The sequence below is a fragment of the Oncorhynchus kisutch genome, linkage group LG14 (genome assembly GCF_002021735.2).
Source record: "Oncorhynchus kisutch isolate 150728-3 linkage group LG14, Okis_V2, whole genome shotgun sequence".
NCBI classification, from domain to species: Eukaryota; Metazoa; Chordata; class Actinopteri; order Salmoniformes; family Salmonidae; genus Oncorhynchus; species Oncorhynchus kisutch.
In genome coordinates, this window is record NC_034187.2 from 51,992,391 (window position 1) to 52,005,684 (window position 13,294).

The 13,294-nt window shown below is 41.1% G+C and overlaps 1 protein-coding gene across 2 annotated transcripts in view; it reads right to left on the reverse strand.

The window, feature by feature from the left end:
* The window catches only part of LOC109903721 (helicase SKI2W-like), a 32,530-nt gene that overhangs the window by 2,644 nt on the left and 16,592 nt on the right, over window positions 1–13,294 (reverse strand). The window contains exons 20-27 of one of the 2 annotated variants that reach the window (XM_031788540.1): window positions 12,675–12,806; window positions 12,034–12,171; window positions 11,690–11,794; window positions 11,438–11,573; window positions 9,294–9,420; window positions 8,674–8,884; window positions 4,637–4,747; window positions 937–1,155 (exon numbers count right to left, since the gene is read on the reverse strand). In XM_031788540.1, the coding sequence (XP_031644400.1) occupies window positions 937–1,155; window positions 4,637–4,747; window positions 8,674–8,884; window positions 9,294–9,420; window positions 11,438–11,573; window positions 11,690–11,794; window positions 12,034–12,171; window positions 12,675–12,806 (1,179 nt within the window). The remainder of the gene's footprint in view (window positions 1–936; window positions 1,156–4,636; window positions 4,748–8,673; window positions 8,885–9,293; window positions 9,421–11,437; window positions 11,574–11,689; window positions 11,795–12,033; window positions 12,172–12,674; window positions 12,807–13,294) is intronic. The other variant, XM_031788541.1, reaches the window with a different exon arrangement.

Sequence of the window (13,294 nt, forward strand, 5' to 3'; positions counted from 1 at the left end):
TTTAAAAAACAACTTAGTAGTCGCCAAAGTTCCGGAGTGTTATGCTGCAGGTCATCAGAAACCCCACTCGGAGCCCTGTCACCAGTGTTGGGTGAATGTGTTCCCTGTCAGTGTTCACTGTTCAGTGCTGCTCGCCCCTGGATGGCACCCCTATAAACCACTCCAGACAAGGCTCTCGCCTTGGTCATCACTAATTCAGTCCTCTTTAGAGCACTTCCATGTAGCTGGGCTGCTTGACAACACACACTGACATAGCTGTGTGTGTGTGTGTTCAGGAGATTGTGTGTCAGGTGTGGTGCTCTTGCTGCGGGGTAAGGCAGCCGTGAAGTCTAGCCTGAGCTCATGCCACTGTCTGTGTGTGTGTGTGTGTGTGTGTGTGTGTGTGTCTGTGAGAGAGAGAGAGGACCAGTGGGGTGGCCAGGCTTGTACTACTACAGCCCAGAAGACAACATATCCATCCATGTACATTAAAGATGACACATTGAAATGTATAGTTAGAAGAACAAATGTATGTACTGTATCCTGTCTATATGTATGTCACAAATCCTGTCTACATCTAATGACCCGTTGAGGTTGTTGCACAACCTTCACAACTATAACACATTGGGGACAGACACAAACACACAAAAGTGTAACCTCAACTCTTCCCAAGTAGACATCAACAAAGCACATTCTACCACCGCAGCACACACAGGGAGAATCTCAATTGCATTTCCTTGATTCCTTGCATACTCTCTCCTCGCCTCCTTCTTAAAACCCATTGGATGACAAGGACAGAGGGGAGGGACCTCTGACCTTGTCATCCAATGGGTTTTGAGAAAGAGGCAAGAAGAGAGGACCCAAAGAATCAAGGAAATGCAATTGAGATTCTCACACACTCTCATCCCCCCCCCACCCCTCTCCCCCAACCCTCCCACCTGCCCCCAGTCCCCATACCTCCTTCAGTGTGTTGGTTATGTGAGGCTCCACCTGGGTCTTCTGTTGAAAGACCAGACAGGACAGTAGGGCGGCGCTCTCCTCAGGGGCCAGGGGGCTCAGGGCGTTCTCAAACAGTAGCTCTGTGAGAAGCAGCTCATGGCTACTGATCTGACTGGCCACCCTGCCCTTCAGCTGCACCGCACCACTACTGTCCACGTACTGCAGGGATTGGAGCACCTGGGGATGGGGGATAATGCCTTTTTTCTTTACACTGGTGTTACATAGTGATGGTTCGTTCGCATACTAAAGGCTCTATTTAAACATATTTTTGGTGAACGTTGGGAAATGAATCCCATCAGTGAAAATGTTGTTTATATGGCTCCCTGATTTGCATACTGCTACTACTGATTTTTGAGCCCCAGACAACAATTATATGTAGATAAGTTATAAAACATCTCTGAAGACCAGTGGCGGACACTACCGTTTAAGATGAGGATGATAAAAACAATTAGGAGCATGGCCTTATTTCTATTACAGCATATTGGATGACTGTCACTCATATTCCATTCACCCAACTCAATGTAACATCGATAGGTTTAGGCTATTACATGATACTCAAATTTTACGAATACCCATCATAAGGTTGCTACAACCTAGCCTATGAATGAAAGTTTACAACGTAGGTGCACATGTGCTGAGGAAAATTAGAGTAATCAAGTTGACAAACAGTGACACATTCAAAACCGCTGATAGGTTTGGATTTCTGAGCTTTAAACATTATTAATCATTAGTTATATTATTAATCATTGGTTACAATAGAGGCATGAGGGGTGCCATACTTAAGCTTAAGTTTGGGAGTTTTTATTGAACAAATTCAAATCTTTGGACGCCGATTATGGCCGATTACATTGCACTCCATGAGGAGACTGCGTGGCAGCCTGACCACCTGTTACGCGAGTGCAGCAAGGAGCCAAGGTAAGTTGCCACTGTCAATTAAAAAATAAATAATAATAATGACAATTACAACATTACTGGATGAACACTTTTATTTTAACTTAATATAAGACATAAATAAAAATCTATTTAGTCTCAAATAAATAATTAAACATGTTCAATTTGGTTTAAATAATGCAAAAACACAGTGTTGGAGGAGAAAGTATAAGTGCAATATGTGCCATGTAAAAAAGCTAACGTTTAAGTTCCTTGCTCAGAACATGAGAACATATGAAAGCTGGTGGTTCCTTTTAACATGAGTCTTCAATATTCCCAGTTAAGAAGTTCAATCAAAACAAATCAATCTTAACATAATCACTAGTTAACTACACATGGTTGATGATATTAGTAGTTTAACTAGCTTGTCCTGCATTAATTTATCATTGAATCAAAGCCTACATCACCAAACGGGTGATGATTTAACAAGCACATTCACGAAAAAAGCACTGTCGTTGCACCAATGTACCTAACCATAAACATCAATGCCTTTCTTAAAATCAATACACAAGTATATTTTTTTAAACCTGCATATTTAAAAGAAATTCATGTTAAAAGGCAATATTAACTCGGGAAATTGTGTCACTTCTCTTGCGTTCTGTGCAAGCAGAGTTGGGGTATATGCAGCAGTTTGGGCCGCCTGGCTCGTTGAGAACTGTGTGAAGACCATTTCTTCCTAACAAAGACCGTAATTAATTTGCCAGAATTGTACATAATTATGACATAACATTGAAGGTTGTGCAATATAACAGCAATATTTAAACTTATACGGTTCCGTATTTCACTGAAAGAATAAACATTTTGTTTTCGAAATGATAGTTTCCGGATTTGACCATATTAATGACCTAAAGCTGTGTGTGTATTATTATATATATTATATATTATAATTAAGTCTATGATTTGATATTTGATAGAGGAGTCTGACTGAGCCGTGGTAGGTAGCAGCAGGCTCGTAAGCATTCATTCAAACAGCACTTTCCTGCGTTTGCCAGCATCTATTCACAATGCTTGAAACACAGCGCTGTTTATGACTTCAAGCCTATCAACTCCCGAGATTAGGCTGGCAATACTATAGTGCCTATATGAACATCCAATAGTCAAAGGTATATGAAATACAAATGGTATAGAGAGAAATAGTCCTATAACTCCTATAATAACTACAACCTAAAACTTCTTAACTGGGAATATTGAAGACTCATGTTAAAAGGAACCACCAGCTTTCATATGTTGTCATGTTCTGAGCAAGGAACTTAAACGTTAGCTTTTTTACATGGCACATATTGCACTTATACTTTCTCCTCCAACACTGTGTTTTTGCATTATTTAAACCAAATTGAACATGTTTAATTATTTATTTGAGACTAAATAGATTTTTATTTATGTCTTATATTAAGTTAAAATAAAAGTGTTCATCCAGTAATGTTGTAATTGTCATTATTATTATTTATTTTTTAATTGACAGATTAATCAGTATCGGCTTTTTTGGTCCTCCAATAAATCGGTATCGGCGTTGAAAAATCACAATCGGTCGACCTCTAGTATTTTTACTTATAAATTCACTGAGGAGGATGGTCCTCCCCTTCCTCCTCTGAGGAGCCTCCACTGCAGAAGATAGTAATTCCTCACTACATGAACAATAGATAGTGAGGAAAGAGCCTCTTTCTGGTTCACACTCATTTTTGCAGTGAGTAAAAATGGTCAGGTAAAAATGTATCTGAACTCAACGTCATGATCTGACATAATGGCAGGCAAATGTGCAGGCTTTACGTTAGTGATTGGTTGAAGGTCCATTTTTAAGCACTAATGAACGAAGAGACGTTTTTCTTCCTGTCGAGGATTGGGGGCCTGCGTTTTATATTCATAAACCATATTGCGAACCGCTCTAAAACTATTCGCGGAACATTAACCATTTTGTTTTACACCTTGTCCAGCTAGCTAGCTAACAACCTGATAGCTTTACCAGTATATCTGTCCAGCTAGCTAGCTAACAACCTGGTGACTTGACCAGTATATCTGTCCAGCTAGCTAGCTAACAACCTGGTAACTTTACCAGTATATCTGTCCAGCTAGCTAGCTAACAACCTGGTAACTTTACCAGTGTATCCAAATATTTGGGGGCACAGAAAGAAAAGGGATAGGTTCTTCAGTAGATCAATGATCATAACAATGAATGAATGACAGATCTCTTGCAATGTTGTCATCATAAACTTGACGCTCTTAAAGAAACAGTGTACAATTTAAAGCAATTCATCTCAATAGGAAAATAGTGCTTTTACATAATGTAGAAACCTAATATTCCACAAATGACTCATTTCAATGACAGGTATTTGCATCAACATTTTAGCTTTTTATAATAAACAAATGTATTTACGGGGTTACATATTAGTTTCTAGAGCACAACGTGCTTCAGAAGTAGCAAGAATAAATATGCTTTAACCTTATATCAATTTTGTTATGTGCTCCTAACTTTTTATAGTTGGGCACACCAGTGCTACCAACAATTGTTTTATTTATTTAGAGGCCTGCATGTATATGAACTAGTTAAATCAAATGTTATTTTACATCTGCAGTTGTAAAAAAAAAAGTGCTTTACAGATACCCGGCCTAAAACCCCAAAGAACAAGCAATGCAGAGGCTAGGAAGGTAGGAACCTTGGAAGAAAGCTACTCTATGAAAAGTTGTGAGTTTAATATGACATCTGCAATAAGATAACGGGAGTCAGACATACCTTGATTCTCTGGTGGTACTCTGGCAGTAGAGACAGGGACTGGTCTGAGATGAGGAAGAGCAGTTTGTCCAGCTCCTCCTGAACACTCATTCTCTCCTGCACCCGCAGAAACTGACAGAAGAAAGAGGTCAACATGGCTATTATAGACAATCACTTTATCTATGCACTCTGAACAGTAATAGAAAAGGTATGTAGAATGACTTCCTATATAGTGCAACCATTTGATCGCATAGATTGTACAGCAATTTCACCTCGTTTACAATACATCTACCGTAGAGGCAAGGTTGTACATGGATGTAGGCTATCACTCGCACATATTTTGAATTCGGAAAAGTATTCAGACCCCTTGACTTTTTCTTAATTTTGTTACGTTACAGGTTTATCCGAAAATCGATCAAATTAATTTATTTCCTCATCAATCTACACACAATACCCCATAATGACAAAGCGAAAACAGGTTTTTCGAAATTTTACCAAATTTATAAAAAACAAAAATACCTTATTTACATAAGTATTCAGACCCTTTGCTATGAGACTCGAAATTGAGCTCAGGTGCATTCTGTTTCCATTGATCATCCTTGAGATGTTTCTACAACTTGATTGGAGTCCACCTGGGGTAAATTAAATTGATTGAACATGATTTGGAAAGGCACAAACCTGTCTATATAAGGTCCCACAGTTGACAGATGTCAGAGCAAAAACCAAGCCATGAGGTCGAAGGAATTGCATCATGCTGTGGGGATGTTTTTCAGCCGCAGGGACTGAGAGACTAGTCAGGGTCGAGGGAAAGATGAACGGAGAAAATAGCTGTGCAGCGACGTTCCCCATCCAACCTGACAGAGCTTGAGCGGAACTGCAGAGAAGAATGGGAGAAACTACCCAAATACAGGTGTGCTAAGCTTGTAGCGTCATACCCAAGAAGACTCGAGGTTGTAATCGCTGCCAAAGGTGCTTCAACAAAGTACTGAGATTCCAAGAACACAGGATGAGATGTTACTATCCTTTGTGCAAGCACTTCCAAGAGTTAATGAACAGTGAGCCTGGTGAAATTTGGGGAGCGCATCATCAGTAGTGTACCTTTGGTTCCTAGGGTGTTTCGGCCTTTCACACTATACACCCTCCCCAAAGGCGGCCAGCGAAAGGGTGATCAATCCTACGCTTGCGTCCCATTCCCAATTAGTCATAGGAGTTGCCTTGTTGATGATAGCCAACATCCCATGGGACTATGCATGGCAGGGGCGTCCTCCTCCCTGAGTCAAGCATGGTTGACCGCATACCTCCTGGCCCTCTCACTTCGGGGCCCAGCTGGGGTCTTTCCTCTTCATCCAGAGCCACTGACTGCTGCCTTCTGCCGCCTCCGATACAGCTTTGATTGCCGAACGCTGGCTCTGGCCCTTAATTCCAAGGTCTCTAAGCAGTCTGGTTGTAGATGTTGCCACAAAACCTCTGCAGCCCACCTCCACTGGTCGGACTTCTGTGTTCCAGCCATGATGCCGTGCTTCGGCAGCTAGATCTGCATACCGCAGATGTTTTCGCTCATAAGCCTCATCTACTGAGTCCTCCCAGGGTACTGTGAGCTCAATGATGAAGACCTTCTTGAGCAAACGGGACCAGAGCACCATGTCAGGTCTTAGGGTGGTGGTTGCAATCTCCGGAGGAGTAAAGGGTCTGAATATTTATGTAAATGTGATTGTTGTTTTTTTATACACATTTGCAAAACATTCTAAAAACCTGCTTTTGCTTGTCAAAATGGGGGATTGTGTGTAAATTGATGAGGAAAAAAAAACAATTTAATACATTTTAGAACAAGGCTGTAACTTAACAAAAAAAAATTTAAAGTCAAGGGGTCTAAATACTTTCCAAATGCACTTCAATTATTGGACCCTTTGATAAAGATGAGCAAAAAAGACTGTATAAAATAAATATTACAAATATTGAGCTATATTGTATACTACAGATAATCAAAAATTTATATTGTATACTAATACAATTGTTTAGAGAAAGATTTTGTTTAACAAGTCATGTATATGTGACAAAGACAGGACACTGCATGCCATTACAGACAGAAGATAGTGTATGTGAGCTATCTCCTGAAGAAATTAGAGTCCAGCAGAAGTAGCACATAGGCTACTGCCTGACTGAGCGATGGCTCTAATGATATACAGTCCTAATGTATCGCCTCAGTGAGACAGACAGTGGTGATGTGTGACTCTGCACTGCCTACACAGGTAATTATAGAACTCCCTGCTCTGCTGTTCTCATCTCATCCTTATCCTGGAACAAGGCAGTAGACATGCACGAGCCTTGGCTTGTGCGAGCCAGAACGGCTCATAGGAGCAGGAGCCAATCTTCTGGTTCCGTAGCGTGATGCAGCTTAATGTACAGGTACTTTGCTACTCTATCGCATGGCCTTATACCCCGCAATCGATCTCCCTAATGCTGAGTGCCAAGCAGAGACGCAGCGGATCGCATTTTTACTGTCTTTGTTATGACTCGGCTGGGGATCGAACTCCCAACCTTCTAATCTCAGGGCTGACACTAACCACAAGGCCACTGAGTTGGCCACTGAACAAGAGAGGGAAATATCTAACAAGGCTAGGTTTTTACAATGCTTAGTGCAGGCTCAAATAAAGTACAGGCTGATGTAATTACTATGAGAAATCAGTATAGAAAGAGGCCAGGGCTTGTATTCAGAAAGAGTCTCAGAGTAGGTGTGTTGATATAGAATCAGGTCCACCCTATCCATGTAATCAATTTCATGAAGGGATCTTATATCAACATAATTACACTCTGAGACCCTTTGTTAATACGGGAACTGGGCTATAGATTGAAACAAAGACAGAAGGGAGAGAAAATGAAGTGGAAAAGATGGAGGGTAAGAGAGGCAGACAAGAGGAGGACACAGGTGTGTGAAGACAGTCTGTCAGACCTGTCTCTGTTCATTATATGAGTGCTCAAACATCATTACTGCAATGTCAGGACAGCGTTTGGAAGGGACACACACGCACCGTTTTCGTAAATCCAGAGTCTGTATAGAGCCATATCTTCTCGGGCTGTACAATAATCAGAAATATTTTACAGGGCCTCCCGAGTGGCGCAGAAGTCTAAGGCACTGCATCGCAGTGTTTGAACATTCACTACAGACCCGGGTTCGATCCCAGGCTTTATGGAGATTTAAACATTTAAAAAAATATATATATTTATTAATGATATTATGAATATAAATGGAGATGTCACATATGTAGTTATCAAAAATATATGGGAATATTTGCTCAATCCAAATTTACTACCAACTGATTGCAGCACCACCACAACATTGGAAGAGGCAAGTGGAAAAGGGAGAAGGAAGGGCACTTATTTGCCTGTCATATACTAAAAACACAAATTGCCTGAAACGAACTGGCATAAATAGAAAAATATACCAGTTTCATTTGAGGACAAAAATGTTGACAGCTGCGCCATACAGGTTGCAAATTAAATGAAGAGATTTTCAATGTACTAATTCCATGGCATATGGTTTATAAACTGGTACAAAAAACTACACTTGATTCAACACTAAGAGTTTTTCTATTTAAATTATTATATAAGATTCTCGCTACCAACAGAATGCTATATATATGGGACATACAACAATCTCAGCTCTGTAGATTTTGCTGCAAAGAGACAGAATCAATAGATTTTTTTTTGGTATTAACCCTATGTAGCTTGTTTCTGGTCACAGGTTCAGGAATGGTAAAAAAAAATGTTTTAAATAAAATCACACAAATAGCAGTGTTGGGCATTTTGGAAAGCCATAGTCAGTCAATAAATAATAAAATAATACTGGTAGGAAAGGTTTTCATTTTTAGCTCAGAATCTGTGCACTATTCGATTAGAAAGGTTAAAAAATTATGCAGAACATACCAATTGAAAAATATATAGCACATGACACAAAAATAAAACATCATTCACACACACACACACACACACACACACACACACACACACACACACACACACACACACACACACACACACACACACACACACACACACACCTGTTCTGAGAAGGTGGGTGAGTGGATGCAGCTGAAGTCTTTCAGGCTGTCCTGCAGCACACGCAGCCTCATGGTGCCCTCCACCACATCCACACTCTTCAGCTGGAAGTCGTTCACTGGGTCAAGGGTCATCATCCCGCCTGGGTTGGCCTCCGCCAATCGCAGGAGTTCCTGGGTTGCCGTGGAGATGGCTTGACCCGGAGGATCAAGCCTGTGTGAAATGGAGCGTGGGAGAAAAAATGAAAGGAAGGAGATAAAGATGAAAATAGACTCAAGAGAGGTGGCTCTTTTTTCTGTGCATTCAATGACATGTAGAGTGCTAATCGAAAGAAGAAGGTAGATGGATACACTTTAGTGGTCATGATGACATTACATATATAAACACCTAATTTGCCTAGATAAACATGGTTGTGTTGGCTCAGTGGAGCGATAATGTGCAAAAAGGCTGAAACATACTGTATACGCTACATAATAATGCATGAATGCGCACACACACACACATACAGTGTCACACATACAGTGTCACACATACAGTGTCACACATACAGTGTCACACATACAGTGTCACACATACAGTGTCACACATACAGTGTCACACACACACATACTAACATACACACCTGAAGCGCAGCTGCTGCCTCTTGTTGTAGTTGTCGATGATTCGGTCAGGGATCACCTTCAGGGTCTTGACTGTGATGGCTGAGACGTCCTGTAGCTTCAGCTTCTGGACCGTGTGACTGCAGGGACCTATCAGCGGATCATACAGAACGCACACAATCGTTATTGGTTATTCAGTTTAAGCTTATGTGAACTTGTTAGTTAGTGTTTGCATGTTTCTGTGTGTGTTCAAATAGCCGTGCGTGTGTTTAGGCTGCGGTGTGTGTCTTTATTGGTAAATGTGTACAGTACCAGTCAAAAGTTTGGACACACCTACTCATTCAAGGGTTTATATTTATTTTAACTAATTTCTACATTGTAGAATAATAGTCAGGACATCAAAACTATGAAATAACACATATGGAATCCTCTAGTAAACAAGAAAAGGTTAAACAAATCAAAATATCTATATTCAAAGTAGCCACCCTGTGCCTTGATGACAGCTTTAGACACTTTTGGCATTATCTCAACCAGCTTCATGAGGTAGTCACCTGGAATGCATTTCAATTAACAGGTGTGCCTTGTTAAAAGTAGATTTGTGGAATATCTTTCCTTCTTAATGCGTTTGAGCCAATCAGTTGTGCTGTGACAAGGTAGGGGTGGTATACAGAAGACAGCCCTATTTGGTAAAAGACCAAGTCCATATTATGGCAAGAACAGTTCAATAAGCAAAGAGTTTAAACAGTCCATCATTACGTAAAACATGAAGGTCAGTCAATACGGAAAATGTTAACTTTTAACATTTCTTCCAAGTGCAGTCGCAAAAACCTTCAAGGGCTTTGATGAAACTGGCTCTCTTGAGGACCGCCACAGGAAAGTAAGGCCCAGAGTTACCTCTGCTGCAGAAGAGAAGTTCACTGCACCTCAGATTGCAGCCCAAATAAATGCTTCACAGAGTTCAAGTAAGACACATTTCAACATCAACTGTTCAGAAGAGTGCGTGGATCAGGCCTTCATGGTTGAATTGCTGCAAAGAAACCACTACTAGGACACCGATAAGAAGAAGAGACTTGATTTAGGCTAAGAAACACGAGCAATGGACATCAGACCGGTGGAAATCTGTTCTTTGGTCTGATGAGTCGAAATGTGAGATTTTTGGTTCCAATCGCCATGTCTATTATGTGAGATGCAGAGTAGGTGAACGGATGATCTCCGCATGTGTGGTTCCCACTGTGAAGAATGAGGTGTGATATAGATATTTTTTTCACCGTTATTTAACTAAGTCAGTTAAACACAAATTCTTATTTACAATGACGGCCTACCGGGGAACAGTGAGTTAACTTGTTCAAGGGCAGAACAACAGATTTTTACCTTTCGGTTACTGGCCCAACGCTCTAACCACTAGGCTACCTACCGCCCTGTGATGGTGCTTTGCTGGTGACACTGTACGTGATTTTTTTTAGAATTCAAGGCACACTTAACCAGCATGGCTACAACCGTATTCTGCCACGATATGCCATCCCATCTGGTTTGGGCTTAGTGGGACTATAATTTATTTTTCAACAGGACAATGACACAACACACCTCCAGGCTGTGTAAGGGCTATTTGACCAAGAAGGAGAGTGATGGAGTGCTGCATCAGATGACCTGGCCTCTACAATCACCCAACCTCAACCCAATTGAGATAGTGAATGAGTTGGACTGCATAGTGAAGGAAAAGCAGCCAACAATTGCTCAGCATTATGTGGAAACTCCTTCAAGACGGTTGGAAAAGCATTCCAGGTGAAGCTGGTTGAGATAATGCCAAGAGTGTGCAAAGCTGTCATCAAGGCAAAGGGTGGCTACTTTGAAGAAACTCAAAATATAAAATACATTTAGATTTGTTTAACACTTTTTCGGTCTTCACTATGTAGAAAATAGTTTTAAAAAATAAAGAAAAACCCTGGAATGAGTAAGTGTGTCTGAACGACTGATACTGTTTGTCTCTAATAGGGAGAGATTAGGCATCAATCAGTTTGTGTGTGTGTGTATGTATGAACTGACCTTCAGGTGTAAAGGGGGCAGTGTGTGTGTGTGTGTGTGTGTGTGTGTGTGTGTGTGTGTGTGTGTGTGTGTGTGTGTGTGTGTGTGTGTGTGTGTGTGTGTGTGTGTGTGTGTGTGTACTGACCTTCAGGTGTAAAGAGGGCAGTGTTGTAGAGGTGGGGGAAGGCACTGCCTTTGGGACTGTCCCCTATTCCCTCCTCATTGCCTTTCTCACAGATGATGAGAGCAATAAACGTACGATTCACTGAGTCACTGGAAACCTGGGAGAGAAATTAAAGCAAGGAAGGACGAGAGGAGGAGTGATAAAGGAGAATGATTACTGCATTACATGCCTTTGTCACCTAAAAAAAGTTGCAGTCCACACACAGACACACACCTGTAGGATGACTCCGAGGGCGTTGAAGTGCTGTTTGTTGTTGACCACTACCACTCGTCCCACGGAGAGAGCTTTCAACCCATTCACAGACCCCAGAACAGCACACTGAAAGATGACAGATGGACAATTAACAAACCTTAGTGATGATTAAAAAAGAATAACAATAATATTTATGACACTTTTGCACATTCAATTATATTCAGTTGTTTTGTGATGTGGTTTGAGCTTGAGTGTTTGAAGATTGTGTGTGTTATACATAGGTGAGTGTCTGTCTGTGGGCACGTGTGTGGGCACGTGTGTGTCTTGGTGCATGTGTGTGCCTTTACAGTATGTTGTGTGTGTACCTGCAAAGCCTCAGCAGTGAGGCGTAGCTCAGTGACAGTGTAGTAGTACGGCAGTAGGTCAGACAGCTGACCCTCCGTGTCGAGAGGAGGGAGAGAGGACAGAGTCTGTTTCAACTGACCAATCTGCTGCTCATGGGCCTGAGAGAAGGACAACAATATAAGATGTACTTTTATTATTAGTTCATATGTGCTGGGAATTTGTCTTCTGCTTTTGCCCAACCCCTCTGATATACACACACAAATACATACAAACACAGGTTGGAGAGAGACTTTATGTAGGAAAATCTAAAGGAATGTAAACGAATGTGGAGCATCAATAAGCATAAACAGATGATGATATCAAATATGTATATTACGGACAATATTCCTATTCTGACTCCTGCCATCAAAAGCTGAATGGACCTTTGATAAAGGAGCTCGATTTATATATTCTATATATTTACAAAAATATATATGGGGGATTGATGCAGACAATTACATTGATGGAAGCCACAATCCATCTGCAATATTGAAGCTGATCTCCATTTTTTTAATATTTTTTTTATTTTACACATTTTTATTTTTTAACTGGTAGTCCTCAACTGTCATCCATTATATCTAGAATTTTGTCCCAAGTGCTTGTGGGTAATGTAGCACAGTACCTGTGTGTCTCTGTGGCTCTCAGAGAAGCTCCTCCTCATCATGTCGGTGACTCGGAGGGCCTCCACACGCAGCAGGTTGAGGATCATGGTGTAGGTCAGCCTGAACTGGGACTGCAGCACTGTGGGCTTCCCCTTGATGGCAGAGAAGAAGTGTCATTCAAATTCATGTCGCTACTATGTTGTATACACTAGAAAGAAGACGAAATGGAGGTAATGGAGCAGGAACCTTTCAATATTGATTGAGAAAGGTAGTGCTAGATCACACAGGGTGGAGGTACGGAGGATGAAGTTGAGCATTTCTAAATCATATAGACAGTTACAGTTAGCATTTAGCAAAGCAAACAGCTGTTATAGGGAGCCCTACATTCTTTCCAGATGATCTGATCAGGAAAAACTCTGGGCCATAGTTGTACAGTAACAGTTAGCGATTAGTTACCGCTGCTATCGAGCAAATGACTGTTAGCATAAGGCTAAAACAATTGATCCGAAGATTGATCCAACAATTGATCCACGATGGCAGTTGGCAGCGAGAGGGTGATAGGGAGATATAATCAGTTTAGAGGACTTTCATTTCCTTGATCTAGCAACAGGAGGATCAATTCAGGAAGGAAATAGTCCAC